Source organism: Monopterus albus, unplaced genomic scaffold (genome assembly GCF_001952655.1).
Source record: "Monopterus albus unplaced genomic scaffold, M_albus_1.0 scaffold367.1, whole genome shotgun sequence".
Lineage (NCBI taxonomy): Eukaryota > Metazoa > Chordata > Actinopteri > Synbranchiformes > Synbranchidae > Monopterus > Monopterus albus.
Genome location: NW_018128247.1, coordinates 582,172 through 600,919, shown reverse-complemented (window position 1 = coordinate 600,919; position 18,748 = coordinate 582,172). Strand labels below are relative to the sequence as shown.

General features: G+C 40.8%; 1 protein-coding gene across 1 annotated transcript in view; it reads right to left on the bottom strand.

Moving 5' to 3' along the window:
- The window catches only part of rnf31 (ring finger protein 31), an 83,238-nt gene extending 69,121 nt beyond the window's left edge, over nucleotides 1-14,117 (bottom strand). Inside the window, exons 1-4 of the mRNA XM_020585478.1 lie at nucleotides 13,877-14,117; nucleotides 11,618-11,816; nucleotides 9,108-9,254; nucleotides 5,655-5,810 (exon numbers count right to left, since the gene is read on the bottom strand). Of these exons, the coding sequence (XP_020441134.1) occupies nucleotides 5,655-5,810; nucleotides 9,108-9,254; nucleotides 11,618-11,815 (501 nt within the window). The 5' untranslated portion in view covers nucleotide 11,816; nucleotides 13,877-14,117. The remainder of the gene's footprint in view (nucleotides 1-5,654; nucleotides 5,811-9,107; nucleotides 9,255-11,617; nucleotides 11,817-13,876) is intronic.
- Between the last annotated feature and the right edge of the window lie 4,631 nt (nucleotides 14,118-18,748).

Genomic DNA, 18,748 nt, shown 5'->3' with positions numbered 1-18,748 from the left:
CTTAAGTGCAGCAGAATTTTTTTTTGTAACCTTGGCCAGATCTGTGCCTTGCCACAATTCTGTCTCTGAGCTCTTCAGGCAGTTCCTTTGACCTCATGATTCTCATTTGCTCTGACATGCAGTGTGAGCTGTAGGGTCTTATATAGACAGGTGTGTGGCTTTCCTAATCACGTCCAATCAGTATAATCAAACACAGCTGGACTCAAATGAAGGTGTAGAACCATCTCAGGGATGATCAGAAGAAATGGACAGCACCTAAGTTAAATATATGAGTGTCACAGCAAAGGGTCTGAATACTTATGACCATGTGATATTTCAGGTTTTATATTTATATTTACACATTTTTCAATATATGAAAAGCGGCAATGGCTAATGCATTATTTAATATATTCCAATATATTAATGCATGATATTATTCAGCATATTTTGCAATATATTTTAGACACAAAAAACTTACATATATTTACACGTAATATATTTGGAAATATATTTTCTTTCCATAAGGGGCATTTGGTAATTAGTGACTCGTTTGTCGGTGCGCACAGCTGAGGTGCATTCCTATGATTACCTTCCTCCTTATGTATACCTCTGGCAGACGCTCCGTCTTCGCCAGAGCATTATACTGAAATACCTGTAGACATACCTGCGTTCATGGTATGTGTGATACGTCTTTTTAATTTCCGCGCTGACAGTTCCTGTGCTGTGGATTTCATTGTGTACATTGGTTATATGTTGTTTTTGTGTTATACGTTTCTAGAAGTCCACACTGACAGTTCCTGTGCTGTGGATCTCTTTGTATGTTTGTTTCCATGAGTTTAGCAATGCGTAATTGATTTCAATGCTGACAGTTCCTGTGCAGTTGATTTCTTTCTTTTCGTTCACTACTCTGTTTCCCTGATGTCGTTTGCTAATCCTCCTGGTTGTTCTGTTTACTCACCTGTCTGTCCTAGTCCTCTAACTCTCCTGGTTCCTGCCGTTGTTCTGTCTACTCATCTGCTTGTCCTGGTCTCCTCAACCATCTCTGTCCGACACTGGCTGTATGTATTCATTGACTCTGTTCCTTTTTGTGAGGCCACCAATAAACCACCTTTTTTTACTAGCACCTGGGTCTGCACTCTTGAGTCCTCAGTTCTCCCTCACCCTCCTGGTGAGGGGGACTAAACCATAACAATAGGTGAAATCAAACATATAAGAAACATAAGATATTTATAAACCACTGATTGTAACCTCAGTCTGATCCAGTAATAATGATTTCAGAGATTTGCAGGTGGAAACAATCAGTGTTAAAATGGCTGTACATTTTTAGACATTTATGTTACAACTGAAAAGTTATTCACTTGTATTTAATAAACATTTAAATGTAGTGGATTTAAATATCGTCACTGAGTCTTTAAAGCTGCACTACACTCGTCCTTACTCAGAAATATTAACAAAATCTCCACACAGATCAAAAATTATGATGGGAATGTTCCACTGTGACACTGGACTGGATCATTGCTGGACTGCTGTTTCTTGTTCCTGTGGTAATCATACTCTCTTCCTGTGCCTGTACTGAATTGTACTTGCTAACCACATGTTTAGTCAAATGTCGTCATTCAACTACTGGCTGTCTAGGAGGTGCCCAGAAAATGATGTGGGCTTCATAGACAACTGGAAAACATTTTGGGGAAAACTTGGTCTCATTAGCAGAGACGGCATCCATCCCACTTTGAATGATGTGACTCTCATATCTGAAATCTGGGTGAGTTTATTTTACAACCTAAATTATGACAACCCAGAGTTGAGACCAGGACACAGTCTTACAATCCTCTCTGCATCTCTTGCAGCTTCTGCACACCCAAAACTCCCAGTAACCCACAGAGACTCTGTCTGCCCCACCAACCACATACATTACATCGATCAGACATAACATTATGACCACTGAGAGGTGAAGTGAATAACACTATCTGTTACAGTATCACCTGTCAGTGTGTGGGGTATATTAGTCAGCAAGTGAACATTCAGTCCTCAAAGTTGATGTGTTGGAAGGAAAAATGGGCAAGTGTAAGGATCTGAGTGACTTTGACAAGGGCCAAACTGTGATGGTGAGATGACTGGGTCAGAGCATCTCCCACGCTGCAGGTCTTGGTGGGTGTTGTTGGTCTGTAGTGGTTAGTACCTACCAACAGTGTCTAAGGAAGGACAAATGGTGAACTGGTGACAGGGTCATGGACGCCCACAGCTCACTGATGATGAGGTTGATCTACTGTAGATTAAACTTTTAACTTCCATTTGTACTTTTCAAAAGATTCCATTTTGCCTTAATCTTTGTTAAAATGGTGGACAATGAGAAACTATTGTACACAAAATACCGTACATTAGTCTCTATGAAGAGGAAGAGTCAAGAGCTATAGTGGTGATATCACACCTGGAGTGATGAGGCTGTTGAATTTGTCTGAACAATTCTCTCTAACTCGTCCTCATGACCACAGTTTTCACTCCTTTTAAATAAGTTTTTTACTGAATGGTCAACACATTCATGCTCTTCCTCACAGTAGAACTATGAAAGCAAACAGATTCACAGAAGATGCACAGTGAGCTGCAGAGTGACATGAGTGCCAAACAACAGCCCCATTGACTCCTGTGTACACAGTGTTAGGCAGGTGGTCATTATGTTATGGCTGATCAGCGTATATAAATTAAAAAAAAACACCTCAAGAGGAGTTATTCATAAGCACTTCATTAAAATGAAGACTACTCTTCTTATAAAAAAAAATACCAGGACAATCAAATGTGGACTATTAAATATCAGATCTCTCTCGTCCAAATCTGTTAGTGAATGATTTAAAAAGTGAACATCACAATGATTTATTGTGTCTGACTGAAACATGGTTACAGCAGGAAGAATATGTCCTAAATGAATCCACTCCACCTAGTCACAGTAACTGTCACATCCCTCGAAACACAGGCCGAGGTGGTGGCGTGGCAGCGATCTTTGACTCAAGCCTATTAATCATCCTTAGACCTAAACATAGTTATAACTCATTTGAAAGTCTCACCCTGAGTCTCTCACACCCAAACTGGAAAACTCAATAGCCAGTTCCATTTGTTATTGTCCTTATTCAGTTTTTAATTGAATCCTCAGACTTTGTCTGATTTAGTGCTTAGTACAGATAAAATAATCATAGTAGGCAACTTTAATATTCATGTAGTTGCTGACAATGACAGCCTCAACAATGCATTCTGTTCATTATTAGACTCAGTTGGCTTCTCTCAAACTGTAACTAAACCCACTCACTGTTTTAATCACACTCTTGATCTTGTTCTGACATATGGCATCGAAACTGAACACTTAATAGTTTTTCCCCATAACCCTCTTCTGTCTGACCATTTTCTAATAACTTTTGAATTTCCATTAATGGATTATACTCTATGTGGGAAACAATTCCACTACAGCAGATGTCTATCTGGCAATGCTGTTACCAAGTTTAAGGAAATAATTCCGTCTTTATCTACTTCAGTACCGTTTGCCAACACAGTAGAAGGAGGCCACCTTAACTTTACTCCCACACAAGTTGATAATTTTGACAGTGCTGCAGCCTCCCTGCGTACAACACTTGATACTGTGAAAGAAGTCGGTGAAACAGAGGAGGCTCCATGGTACAACTCGCAGCTCTGCTCCCTAAAGGAGGCATCATGAAAACTGGAAAGGAGGTGGCGCTCCACTAAGTCAGTATCTTGCCCAAGGACATGTGGACTGCAGGCACCAAGATTCGAACCTCTAACCTTCTGGTAGGGGGATGACTGCCCTACCCGCCACACCACTGTCGCCTCCCTTAAAGACATAAAGGCCTGGATGACTTGGAATTTCTTACTTTTAAACTGACAAAACTGAGGTTAGGCCTGAAAACCTTAGAAATCTGCTGTCTTATAGTTTCTCTAGATGATATAGCTCTGGCCTCCAGTACTGCTGTGAGGAACCTTGGAGTCATCTTTGACCAGGATATGTCCTTTAAATCACAAATAAACCAAGTCTCTAGAACTGCCTTCTTTCACCTGCACAATATCACAAAAATCAGTAGTGATGCTGAAAACCTGGTCCATGCATTTGTTACTTCCAGGCTGGACTACTGTAACTCTTTACTATCAGGATGTCCCAATAATTCCCTAAAAAGCCTCCAGTTAATCCAAAATGCTGCAGCCAGAGTACTGACAGGAACTAGCAAGAGAGATCATATCTCTCCCATATTAGCTTCTCTCCACTGGCTCCCTGTAAAATTCAGAATAGAATTTAAAATCCTTCTCCTAACATACAAAGCCCTTAATGACAAGGCTCCATTGTATCTTAAAGACCTCGTAGAGCCTTATCATCCTAACAGAGCACTTCACTCTCAGAGTGCAGGTCTACTTGTGGTTCTTAGAGTCCACAGAAGTAGAATGGGAGGCAGAGCCTTTAGCTATCAAGCTCCTCTCCTATGGAACCAACTCCCAGTCTCAGTTCGGGACACAGACACCCTCTCTACCTTTAAGATTAGCCTTAAGACTTTCCTTTTTGATAAAGCTTATAGTTAGCTTAATATGATATTGTTGTTTTTCAATAGAATTCTAGTAGGATAGTGAGGGAGGGTAGAAAGCTACTTAGTATGTTGTGATATGTCTTCCAATGTTTCATAACATGATAACTAATGCAGCTGAACAGGGATAAGACCGACAACCATCTTAGTAACCACAAGCAGACAGGGGGCCTGGGCCGTCCTGTTGTCACTGAGTATATTTAACTGTACCAGTGGTTTCTAGTCAATAGGACAACCTTCGCTTGCAACCTTGTAGTGATATCTATGAAATTATTGGGCATGCAGGGTATGCTTGGTTTGGTGTACCAAGACTTAGTTATAGGTCTAGGATGAGGGTTGTCCCATGCTGCTGAGCTCCTCTCCTCCCACCTGCCCTCCCCATTTTATTTTTATATGTCAGCATTACATGTCATTAACTGTGTGTCTCCTCTCTCCCATAGTGTGTCCTCTCTCTCTCCCTGTACCTTTCTGCAGGTAGCCAGAGCAGAATAAATCCACAAAGTAAAAGGAATTCCAGTGCATACAGTGGATGTGTAGAATAGCTTCTTCTCTTAATAGTTTTTCATGACCACATCATTATCTAGACGCGTGTGCATTGGAATTCATATAGCTTTGTATAATCTCTGCATATTCAGAATAAGCACAAGCACAAAAAGAAACCAGGAACAAGTGAAAGTAAAGTGCAAGAATATTCTTAAAGCTAGTATTAGTGTAATGTATTACTTAGCACTGCTACCATTATTATTATTATTTTGCAAAATATAACAGCATTTCTCAATGTTTTTCTACAAATAGCAACAGGTTGTCCTGTTTACATTTAATAAGCCTGAGAACAAACTTGCTCCATAGTATGTTTGACATTGCAGACATGTTGGCATAACAGCAAGTCCTATGACACTTTGAAAGATCATCTGGCTAACCTGTTAATCCATGTACAACCCCCCCCGGAAACATTCCCTAACCTTAACCTAACTCTAACCTTAAATTAAGTCATCGCCCTAAAATTCAATGATTTACATGTTTACACACTCAACATGTGACTGTAAACATACTTCAGTCCCCATAATGTGAGTAATAACAGGTGCAAACACACACACAGACCTTAATAAGCATTTCCAGTTCCATCCTCAGGCTCATCACTTCTAGTGTTACTGCAGCAACACGGCCCACATCAGGATCTGTGACATCATCAGGGAAGCTGAGTCCATCTGACTGCTGATTGGAGTAACCATAGAGACAGAGCACTGCTCGTCCACCCTGCGTGTAGAAAGAACAAACAGGGTGGAATGTGAATTAAATGTCTTTTTGTTGTTGTTTTCCAAACTTTTGATTTTAAAATAGACCTTTTTATTTAAAAGTTTTGTGTCAGCACAGAAAAATGTTCCTTGGGATTGAGAGTAAAATAGTCTAGATATTTTCAGGACAGATTTCAGTACAGTTCTGATAAAGATCTGGAAGTGGATCAGGCCATATTCAGGTAGGGACCAGGATATGATCAGGATGGGATGGGATTATCAGTGTAGGTACTATGACCAAGTCTCACTTTGGAAGACAATAAAATGCAGGTGCCAGATTTTCATCTGATAAATATCATTCTTTATCAAAGATTGACCACAAATTTGGAATTTTAATTACTAATTCAAATCCATTCATTCATCCATTTTCTACTTCTTTTTCAGGGTCAGGTCGCGGTAGCAGCAGGTTCAGTAAGGTAGTCCAGACGTGTTCCAGCTCCTCTGGCAGGATTCTGAGGCATTCCCAGGCCAGATGAGATATACAGTATAATCTCTCCAGCATGTCCTAGGTTTTCCCCAGGGTCTTCTACCAGATGGACATGCACAGAATGGAATTGTCCTGATAAGATACCTGAACCGACTCAAATGGTTCCTTTTGATGTGAAGGAGCAGCGGTTCAACTCTGGGTCCCTTCCGCATATCCGAGCTCCACGCCCTATCTCTAATGGATAAATCTGGTCACTCTACAAAGGAAATTCATCTCAGCCGTTTGTATTCATGATCTTATTTTTTCGATCACTACCCACAGCTCTACACCACAGGGGAGGGTTGGAATGTAGACTGGCTGGTAAATTGAGAGCTTTGCCTTTTGGCTCAGCTCCTTCTTCACCACAACGGTTTGGTACAATGTCCGCATTACTGCTGAAGCTGCCTCTATCTGCCTGTCAATTTCACACTCAATTTTACTCTTGCTCATGAACAAGATCCTGAGATACTTACAGTAGGCTCCTTCACTTGGGGCAGCAACTCACTCCCAACTCGGAGGGAGAAGTCCACCATTTTCCAGCAGAGCACCATGGCTTCAGACTTAGAGGTGCTAACTCTCATCCCTGCCGCTTCACACTCGGCTGCAAAATGCCCCAGTGTGTGCTGGAGGTCATGGTCTGATGAAGCTAACAAAACCAAATTTTCAGCAAATAGCAGAGATGCGATTCTGAGGTCCCCAAACCAGACACTTTTCTACCCCCTGCTGCGTCTTGAAATCCTGTCCATGAAGATCACAAACAGGACAAGGGACAACCCAGACGAAGCCCAACACCAACTGGGAATGTGTTTGACCTCTTGCTGAGTATACAGACACAACTGCATGTATGAGAAGAAACAAACTCGAGAGATCAAAACTACAGCAACACCTGCGGTATGTAGAACAACTTTATTATAGGACCAACGCATTTTGGCTTGTGGGTTTTGTCGGGATCTATTAAAAGCACATAACAAAGTGGATATGAAACAAAAAAGGTTTGCAAGAATTAAGTAACAGCCAGTCACATTAAAATACATACATATCAGCCAATAAAAAACATTCACCTACAGTAAGTGATAACTCCAGCCTTTGAGCAGATCCTCGATATTGACACTAGCTCTCAACATGAAAATGGCGGGTTGGTGTGTTAGTAATGAGATGTTCACACATAGAGAAAGTAGTTGGCTGGCACTTGACTCTGGCAGTGTTGTGTTGAGCACATAATTTACATGCTGGGCTATGGCTGGATAGATGCCTTATGACATATACGCCATACTATATACTGCTACATATTCAGTAAAGATATGTTGTAATGAAGTGGGAAGCCAGAGACCGTGATGATAAGTTCTCCTCCACTGTGTTGAAAATTCTCTCACTGGAGCAGTGCAATGACCAACTTTCTTTTCCTGCTGCTTCTTCCTTAGAGATATAACTCTTTGCTTGCATTTCCACTGAAATCAAGATAATCCCACTTGGCTCTCACCCAGCTGTCACTGAACTCTGTCACAACATATTGACATAAAGCTGAGCTTTCTCCAACTCTGGGCTGTCACGTCGCTGGGCTCCATTTGTCCCCATCTCCCACAGCAGGGTGTACTGAGCAGCAACACTTGGTTTCCATTGACACTGAATAGGAAGCTCGCTGGCCCAGACAAAAAACAGAATAACCAACACCTGCAAAGTGTTCAGCAATAGTTTAGCATCAAAACAAAAACACATTTACATTAGATAGCTAAACTAACTGCCCAAATGTCAGCTTACTACAAGGCTATGATGTGGTGGGCTGACAAGTGTCTTTGTCCCGTTTTCCTTAAGTATGCTCTAGGTCAGTCCTGGGATGGCAGACACATGCCAGACCAGGTTTTGCCTCAGAAACCTGCCTTGCTCCCCTGTTCAGTACAGTGTGTGTGAGCAGTGAAAAAAACAGCTGATGATCCTGCTGACATTTTGGCAAAAGGAAAAACTGGTCACCCTTTAATTTCTTCTGTAACCTGCATGGCTTGCAGTAAAATTAACCATTTGAAAACAGCTGATCAAAGCTGAATGTGGCTGTGTTTGTTTCAGTGACATGTAAGCAACAAAATCCTTTGTTATGCTGCAAGGAAACCATCTCTATTGACCCATGTAGGGCATAATGTGCATGATAGTCAGGGTGTCCATATTCTCAGGCCAGGCACAGTAAGAGAGAGAGATTCTTGGTCTTGCTGGTGTTTTGTGTCAAGCAGTGTGGTTACATCATGTCCTGTAAGTGAGATACCGCAACTGCAACAGCCCATGGGTGAAGTTAAGGTAGGAAGAAGGTAGGACATAGTAGCAGGAGTTGAACTCATATGACTGTGGTGGCCCCTATATCAGTGATCAAAGTCTTAGTTCCACCATATAACCTATGATAACAAATTCAGGCTATTCAACAACTGAACAGTGACTATTCTGTGCCAAACTGAAGCATCGGTCAGAATGAATGAGCAAGCTTCTATCTCTGCTAACTCACTACTTTCATTTACTGTAAGCACATAAAATACTGTATGTAGTATCACATTTGTGATTATAAACAGTGACATATAGAGCTAGCCTCCATGTTCCTACTGTCAGGCAGTCTATGTTCAACACTTACAGATAATTTGCAGACTGACTAAACATGCCATCAGTATTTAATAAAGGCATTTTTTATGAAATGAGTTACATGGTCAGTGGTTCTATGTCTTAGATACAGTAAATTCTTTAGCTCATTAGAGTACAGTTTTATAGAAGTACTTGTAATACTCAACTGCACTGCATAAAAATGTTTTTAATTACCTGAATAGCATCAACTGTTGCCCTAAACACCGGGTTGTTGTGTTTTACTGTCCTCCAGTACTTTGGCCTGTTGAGATTTGTCAAGTTGCAGCCATATTTTTCCAGGATGTTCAGTGCTGTAGACAAGCGCTGCAGAGATACAAGGGTCTGTAGAAGAAAGAGAGAACAAAAAATTTAGCCACAAGGTAAACAGCCTTAAGTTTCTAGTTCAATCTGAAAGGGAAACATACAGTTAACCTTACATCTGGCTGTCACGACTGAGTAAATGGTTGAATATGTCGTTGACTTTTGCACATTAGACTTTGCATAATGCTGTTCTCTTCTTACTACCTCCGTTGATAACATAATCTTTGAATCCAAGTTTTATTATTTTTGGACTAGGCCCCTCTGTGATAGCTGCATTCTGTGACTGGCATGAGTAATGCTGGTCTGTCACCTTATGGTAGGTTACCAGGCTGGCATGCATTATACTAGAAATCACCAAATTATCAATATCTCCCTACCCTCTGGCCGGAAGTTCAGAAGTGTGAAATGCAGGACCTCCAGACTGAAAAACTCTTTCTTTCCCTCTGCCATCAGACTCCTAAACAACTGAGGAGTTTGTTACTGGGAAATACGTCATGTACTGTCGACCAGGCCAGGAACGCACAGTCCTGAGGAAGATCAACCCCCGCAAAGAGGCAGGACCGGTCAACATCCCTGGGAGGGCTCTCAGGGCATGTGCCAGTGAGCTGGCTGATGTTCTCACCACCATCTTCAACCTCTCCCTCAGCCAGAACATCATTCCCACCTTCTTTAAGACCACAACCATCATCCCCCTTCCCAAGAAGAGCCTGGTCACCTGCCTGAACGACTACAGGCCAGTGGCACTCACCCCAACCATTATGAAGTGTTTTGAGAGAGTGGTGCTGGTCTGCATTCAGAGCAGTATACCAGACACCCTGCACATACAGTCCCAAAGTAGTGAAATTAATTCCATCCAAGTAGCGTAGCACCAACAGTAACATCACGGGTCGTTAATCCACTGGTTAATGAGCAACACATCACATGCAGCAGACACACTGCCCTCAAGCAGTCAAAACAAACAGGTACTGTGCTCTGGGGGAATCCAGCCTCGATGAGCTGATCATTCATCACTGTGGGGAGCTTCACTGGCCAGCTGCTAGTGGGTTAGACCAGGTCAGGTAAAACAGCGAGTCCCTGTACAGGAACATTCCTGGACATGCAGTAGCCTCAGGCCCTGTATTTCTATCTAAATCCTCTGGTCACAGTGCAGCAGCAGGAGGTAAAATATATCCACAAACCCATGAGCAATCAAAAAATTCCGCTATTACAATGGCACCGTGGATGTCAGGCAAGCTCACATGAATGTGCAGCTGCCTAGAGATTATGGCCAGTCATGGAAATCCTTAAACTATCACGTAATACTTAATTTTGTTAGAGAGTTTGCTAGACTTATATAAACTGAGTTGCTTCTTCATAAAAATTATAGAGCATAGGTACACCTCAGTTTTTTTAGCTTTAGGTCACGTCTACGATGATAATTCACTGCTGTAATATTGTAGATAAGTCAAAAAACGAGGAAAAGCAACATGGGCTCTTTAAACATAGCAGATTTCACTGTCTCACATATCTGGTTGTCAGCCACACTTGAAGCTGAGTAAGCCTCCTGCTCCTTACTCGTTAGGACACACTGCAGTAATACAGTTCAGTCTGAGTCAGTCCATTCCCTAGCATCAACTAACCATTCAAACAAAGAGAAGATCCAGATACCCCTCGTCAAATTTAGGTAGGAGGTGAAAATTGTTAACCAGATCAAACTGGCCAACTTTCCCTTCTGACAAATGACCTGAAGCACTAGATACATCCAGCTTACCCTCCTTTAACAGCTCTAGGCCATACTGCTGCGACTCTGTCGCCTGCTCAGTTTTCTGTTATAAGGGCATCAGGTTCTAACTTGTTGTCATGCTTAATGTTTTCAAAGTTGACCTGCTGCTTTAAAGTGCAGCTGCAGCAGTTATTTTTTATTTATTTATTTATTTATTTATTTTTTGCTGAGAAGTTAAAGTGCTGGGATTTAACCTTGTCCTAGCTACTGGACTAAGCTGAGCACTAAGCACACTTGTTGCAATCAAACCATTATTTAAAGCCACTTTCGCTTTGTCTTTAATCATTCATAATCACTAAAAACACATTTTAATCGATTAATCTTATCTTAGTTTGTCTCCTTAATGAAAGTCCTTGATGTTTCTTGTTTTTCAGGACTAGCTGCTGAGCTGTAACAGAAATAAACCATTAACCCAACAGTTTGCAACAAACCAAACAATGCTGCTGTCAGCTGTGGCAGTTACACTCCATCTGTAACTATTTTATTTGATTTTTCTACCTGTACAATATAGAATAGTCAACACCACTGCCTGTTTACCAGGGTTAGCAAAATATAACCTACAATCTTGATGTGATATGGGTAACCGCAAAAGGGGATATTGTATGTGCACGTTTTCTCTCACCTCCTTTCTGTTGCTTCCAAAGCTGTTTTCTATGACCATGGTTTCTGCAGCAATGTGGTGGTATTTGGAGCAGGGTGGTAAGGGCAGATTAGCCATGGCCATCACTGCAGCCCGCACCTCCACCACCCTGCCACCAGAGTACAAGCACACTTCAGCCCGACTCCGCACCTCCTGCAGCTGCTCCGACAGAGACGGCATTCTAAATACACACACACACACACACACAAAGAGTCAGTGACTGCTTGATATTTGCATGGAATCATTTGGGTAAAAAGTAAACCTTGAAGCTACAGGAGGATGTTATATTTTCTTACTGGCACTAATAAAAGCATATCTCTCCTGTCTTAGACTCTCTCCACTGGTTACCTGCTCATTTCAGGACCCAGTTTAAAATCCTGGCTTTTAAAAACAGTCAATGGTTTAGCCTGTCAGAACTTCGCAAACCTCTTATGTCTTTTGATCACTCACTTCTGATTGTTCCAAAATCAAGGAAAAAATGTAGAGGTAACCGTGCCTTTGCAGTTGCAGCCCCCAAAGTTTGGAATGAGTTGCCTTTACCAGATTGGTATTAGATTGGTCCAATCCATGACTGTTTTTAAATCCTCGCTTAAGACATGGTTTTATAGCTGTAATCTAGTTTTTCTTTTATCCTATTTATTATTATTTGTAAGTAGGGGGTTCCCTGATAGACTAGAGGTTAGGGCACAGCGCTCGCTGCTGCACACCAGGTTCAAGTCAGGGCCACATCAGGAAGGGCATCCGGTGTAAAATCATCAGTGTAACGATTCACTGTGGCGACCCCTAACGTGAAAAAGCTGAAAGTGTCATTCATTCATTAATATTTTTAAGTAATCTGTCTGATGGATGTGGCTATCTGTTTTTTTTTTTTTTTTTGTATCTCTTTAATGGTTGTTTTATGTTACAGTATGTATTATTATGTACAACACACCCTATAAATTAAAATAAATTTATTACATAATGGCTTCAAAACAAGAAACTCTTTTGGAGTGGTCTGGACAGAGCCCAGACCTGGATCCAACAGAGAAGCTGTGGAATGACCTCACAGAGCTGTTCACACAAAACATCCTACAAGTACGACTGAGCTGAAGCTGCTCTGTAAGGAAGAATGGTCCAGAATTCCTCCTGAACATCGTGCAGCTTCCACAGCTACAGGAAGTGCTTGTCTGAAGTTAAAGGGAGCTTCAACCAATTAGTAAATCCAAGGGTTCACTTTTACCAATAATTTGAATGTTAATGTTCAATATATACAGAAAAAATTATAATTCTGTTAATATCTTAAGTACATTGTGTTTGTCTTTATTTGTGACTTAGATGAATTTCAGATCATATTTTATGACAAACTCATGTAGAAAACCAGGTCATTCCAAATGGTTCACTTACTTTTTCTTGCCACTCACTGTTACCTACAGTCTGTAGGCTGGAAAACATTTTGACCTGAATCTGACAGCCTGACATGCCTTACCCCAAACCTAACCTAAAATGTTTTTGTCCTTTTAAATGGTTTCCTTGTTTTAAAAAGCTGGCCATTCTTTATTATTCACTATAATCCTTGTATAAATTAGACAGTATGGCTATTATTTTAGCAAATAACACCTCGCTGTTAAGTCCATGCCCAGCTCGCCCCACTAGTGGGGTACTGTAGGCTGTAACAACTGACCTCTTTGTATTTTACATTAACTCATAATTTGTGATGGTGTAGTCATCATCTAAGTGAGTTTGTTTCTAGTAGACAAATAAGGGAACCATGTATCAAAGTTTGAGAGATCTAGCATGAACAGCCACTGAGTTAGTGGTGCTCAAAATAAAGCTGTTCCATCATCCCCGGTCTCCCCTGTATTACCTAACCATTTGTGCATTGTTATGCCTCTGCTCCACTGTGTCAGTGGTAACAGTTTTGCTCCATACATCCTCACATCTGGCTGCTGCAGCTGCACCTTACTTTGCTGATCAAATTAAGCAAAGAAACATCAGAAGCCCATAGAATATGTTGCTGTTTTATAAAATATGTGTAGTATAGAGCCAACTGAGGCGCCGCCTGGGCCAGCTACACTTATTTCATGTGCATTAATGATTTAACACGGGGAAAGAACGGGTTTTGCTTTTCGATTTTCTATATGTTGTACCTGCACGATTACTCGTTACTTATTACTGTTACTGAAGTCACCACTGTCATCACTGCACGGGGATGCCATGATCATGTGACAGTGAAGCTGTCGATAAATGCTGGTGTTTGCCTACCTCTGTTCTGCACCAGCACAGCGGAGAAATCCCGGGGCTGCTCCTTAGGTCTGCGATCAGCAGGAGGACACGGTCTCCTAAATAACGTTATGTACGGTGTTAAAGCAAGAGTGCAGCGGTCTGCCCGAAATGTAAAACCTGCTGGAACCATAACACGGTACTGGATAATATTCAGTGTATAATCCTAGTGAGGACATACCGGGCTCCCTCCTCAGGCTGGAGCATAACATGGACGCAGTGTAGCCTCGGTGACGTCATGCGAAGCTCTCTCAGCTGACGTCATATGTCACAGTGCATGTATACTTGTTTTCTTTTGTTGTTGTATACTGTTTAAAAAAAGAAAAGGAACATTCAACATTGCTAGTATAGTATATCTACTATAATAAACAATTACATTTTGAATAGCTTTAAAACATTTCGTGATAGATTAGGACTATGATTTTAACTTGTAATTAATTCTACTGGCTTATTTTAGCTTTATTAGTAGTAGTAGTAGTAGTAGTATTGTTGTTGTTGCTATTATTCCCTCTAACAAATAAATGAGCTATAATGTAAGATATTTCATACTAAATGAAAAATTAGCTCTTTATTGGTTGGTTGTCCATTTCAGCTACACCTCCTCCTTGTGGACTGAACACCATTACTACCGTGAATATACAGGTCCACTGTAACCCTGCCCCATAGAAAGGTTTGATCTGACACAAAAAACAAAGCCTGTACTTTTTTTCTCCCCCTACAGTTGCTGAGTGTAAGTGAGTTGTACCCAAGTGTTATAAATACTATTCAGTTCGATTAATAAGTTTTATTTGTATAGTGCCAAATCAAAAGTTGTCTCAGGACACTTGTGATTAGTGGAGATTTCACCCCTTCTCATGGACAAGTGCATTTGTTTACAAGACGAAGCTGTTACTGAACTGAACTGAACTCAGTAAATGCCCAGGGTTTTGTCTCCGAATGTAAGAATACTGAGCTTGGTTCTGGTGCCATAAAGCAACATGCAGCTATCACATGAATCTTCCAGGACACTGATCGACAGTTACATAGTGCAGTAACAGATGATCTGGGCTCACAGTGGAAATAGCAGAGATGCCATTCGTCTTAGTAGAAGTCAGTCTACCACCAAAATGATGTTGAAACAGTTATTTTAATATAAAAAGCTACACATTGTTGCTTTAATGCAAAGGATGTAGAGTTCTTGTCAGTGTGTGGCTTTGACTCCCAGTCACTGGAACTCCAGTCTTGCCTAGATCCACAAACATTCATGCATAAATACACGTAACAAAACAAACAAACAAAAAAGATATAAACAGGTTACAGGAAAACATTTATTTTTAAGTAATGAATCTGACTAATCAGGCTACTGTTAAACAAGCAAAATAGATGAGGATGGAAAAGTGAAGAAACAAAAGAAAGAGCAGGCAGGAGAGCTGAAGAAGGTTTTTAGTTTCTGGTTTGTTGTGACTGGGTGTTTATCTAACTGTAGAAAACCTACATGATTATAACAAATACAACTGGACATTGGGTGACGTTTTTCAGATAACTGTGGAGATGAGGTTCTGATGCATCCAAAGCAGTGTTCATATGGTGCCTGGCATACAACAGTGGCAAACCAACACTTTTTGTACCACAGAGCCACATCTGAGCAAACAGACCAGACTAGAGTATTCCTTCCATACAGTATGTGGACAGAAGTGACCCAGGGCTATAGTTTGCGCTCAACCACTACACCATTCTTATCTGAGCAGAGCACACCCAGGAGAATATGTTACCAAGCTGCAGTCTATAGCTCCTGAGAATTCATTTCAGTTATTTAAAATGAGGTTTTTAGTGTGCATATTTATTTTCAATTAAATCATCTGAAGTACATCATGAGCATGCGGAATTTTTAGTGGTTTTGTGAATGGACAAGGGGGACTGAAGATAGCATTTCTTCACTTTAGAGCTCTGTGTTTCTCATTGTCCGAACATTCGCCCACAGTCTAATGAACTTGTACATGATCAAACGACTGTACCATTTTGTAGTCTTATTAAACCCACATTTTCGGTTTTTAAAACCCAACATTTTTACATCATATCGGACCAAAATGGCATCCCTTATTTTTGTCTAATCACTTATTTGGATAAAAATGGGGGGGCGATGTTTATAGAAGCCTTTTCTGGTTGAGTCCACATGATCTCCTCTTTCACCTACACATCAAGCAAACAGTGCTTTGTTTGTTTAATTAAGAAGAAATTTCCAGTGAGCACATTGTGCTCAGTGAAGTACTTTTATCTACTCAGCAGCCTTGACTGGTCTGCTTGGGCTACTGGCTCCCAGACAAAGGGAGACTATGATCAGAAATTACTTTCACTGACAAAACCTACATAAAGGAGCCAAGACACAACATTCATCTCACACTGCGTCTTCAAAGCTGCTCTTCAGAAGTTGATGTTGACTGGTTGCCACATGTCCTATGGATGGTCATTCTCCACAGACAGTGTGGTGGCAGCTTTCTTTGTTGTAGTTAATTAGCATCTACTGAACATCCGCTGTCCTTTTAGTGCTGCAGTTTTTATGCAGTATGCTGCTGCAGCACCAAACTGATCCAAGCTGACCTCACTGCTGAACTTGAAGCCACTGCTTTCTACAGAGAGGTTTGTTTGCTGTAATGAAATGACACTGTGGCACAGTGAAGGTTGATCTGTAAACTATGTTGCATGAAACTGCATGACTGAGACTGAAGCTGATTAGAGAAAAATACAAACACATAAAGGTATGCAACACCTGAAAACCTGGGAATTTGTTTAACAGCAGAACCACTGTACAGTGACAAACAAAAGAGAAAATGAAAACAAAACTTGTCACATTGTATAGGGGTTTTTCACTTTCTCATAAATTGTTTGTTTATGAAAAGGCACCCTTTTTAATATACTGGCACCTTATTTATTATTTATTGCACAGCTCCAAGGTCCTCCTATAGAAGTGCAATAAATTTGTTTTAACTGACAGTAAAAATTTTACATTTTCATATAGAGAGAGTGAGTATACTTGGGAATGAAGTTACAATTCATGTTTCACCTTGTGAATGGTCCCCTCACCATAATCTCATTCTGTGCTCAGTTTGTAACACAAATCACACAATCAAACGTGCTTTGAATGTTTCAGCATGCATTCTAATGAATGCACAACAGATCTAATGAAACATATACAGTATACTAGATAAGATAGACAGTGCTAAAGAGGCCTGAGGTCTTTTCATACAAGTGTCTTGAAAATGCATGCAGAGGGCACTCTTATACTACCTTTACAATACAAACAGCAGCCGTGTAAGTCACACAGACACACACTCTCTAGTTATCTCTGTCCAGCTGTCATATTTGAACATGCACTGGTTAGAACGGAACAGCGAAGGATGTTACATGAATTTAGGGGCCACCTCCTTCAGAGGCTTTGATGTCTTTGCATGACTGAAGGCTGCAAGGGTGAACCTGCACCCTTGTCTGTAACTTGTATGAATAGTTTTGTCCGCCTTTCCTACAAGTTATGATAACATACTCACCAAGTTAACTGCTAAGGGCTGAGAGCATGGTGACAGGGTCCAGTGTGTCTAAACACACAGTCAAAGGATCAGACAGTTTGGAAACAAGCCAACACTGAAAGTGAACACACCTGAAATGTTGCTAACAGTCTGTTGTTGCAAAAACTGTTCACACAACTGCAGTAAAGTGTCCAGTATACTCAAAAGAAATTAATTTGCACGACAAACATGTATGCCTGTTCAGGTCTTTATGGTCCTGATAAAGTGAATCATACAAATGGGGATAAGGGCACTTTTACCGACACCTGCTCCTTGAAAGCATTCATAAAGTGACTCTCAGTTGTTCACACAAAAAGTGGCAAAAGGAGAAGTGTGAAGAATGAATAAAAGATCTTGAAAGAGAAGTTTAAATCTTGTCCGCTCTCACATTTGGCTGATCACCCTGGAAGTGATTGTGGAAGCTGCAGGGTGCAGCCCACTGCCCCGTCCAAATCAGCCAGCTACTCTGTTTGAGAATGTAAGTGAAAACTGTGACAAATGTTTGGGTAATATTTTTACAATTTGCCTTAATTCTCTCTTTCAAAATACAGTAAGTTTGGCTAACCTATTTGTTTCCAAACTGTCTGACTGTTCATGTTTATTGACCTGTTGGTCTTCTTCTTTATCAACCCTCCTTAGTTTGTCACATCAACTGCAGGAAATGTGGACACCATGACAGTTCCCATGACTTTAACGCCCCCTGGTGGCTGCTTGCAGTCCAGGTTATAAATCCGACCTCATCCATGCCAGTGGATGGAACATGAGTCACATTAAAAACCCAAAGTACAAATAAGATACATTTTTCCCAGAGGTGATTTCTGTGGCTTTTGGTAGATATTATCACACTAATGTGTGCACAAGTGGTTATTTTTCTGGTGAGCTTTTTTAAATAAGTTATTTGATGATATAAAAAGGGGTGTATTTTGGTTGAGTTGACAGCTTTGATTGGTGGCCTGATGCTGTCACTCCACTTCTGGTTGCTACTGCGCAGAATCTCGTGGCAAAAAAGCAAGATGGCAGCCTCCATATTCATGATATTTTGGCTTCATTTTTGCATAGTTGGGGAAAGTAGTGACGCCATGTATAGATGTCAAAGGTCTGTCATAACACATTAAGTGTAGAAATGTATGACAGTGAAGTAGGAGCCCCTGAGCTGAGACACGGGCAGTGTGTGATGACCCACACATCAGTGATCAGTGAACTTGTCCACTGTCCTTATGTGCTATCCTTCTGTTTGTATGTGTTTATTTTTGGTGTATTTTTATTCTAGAGGTGTGTGAAAACAGTGGTCTAGCACTGAATACAATAGTCTTTA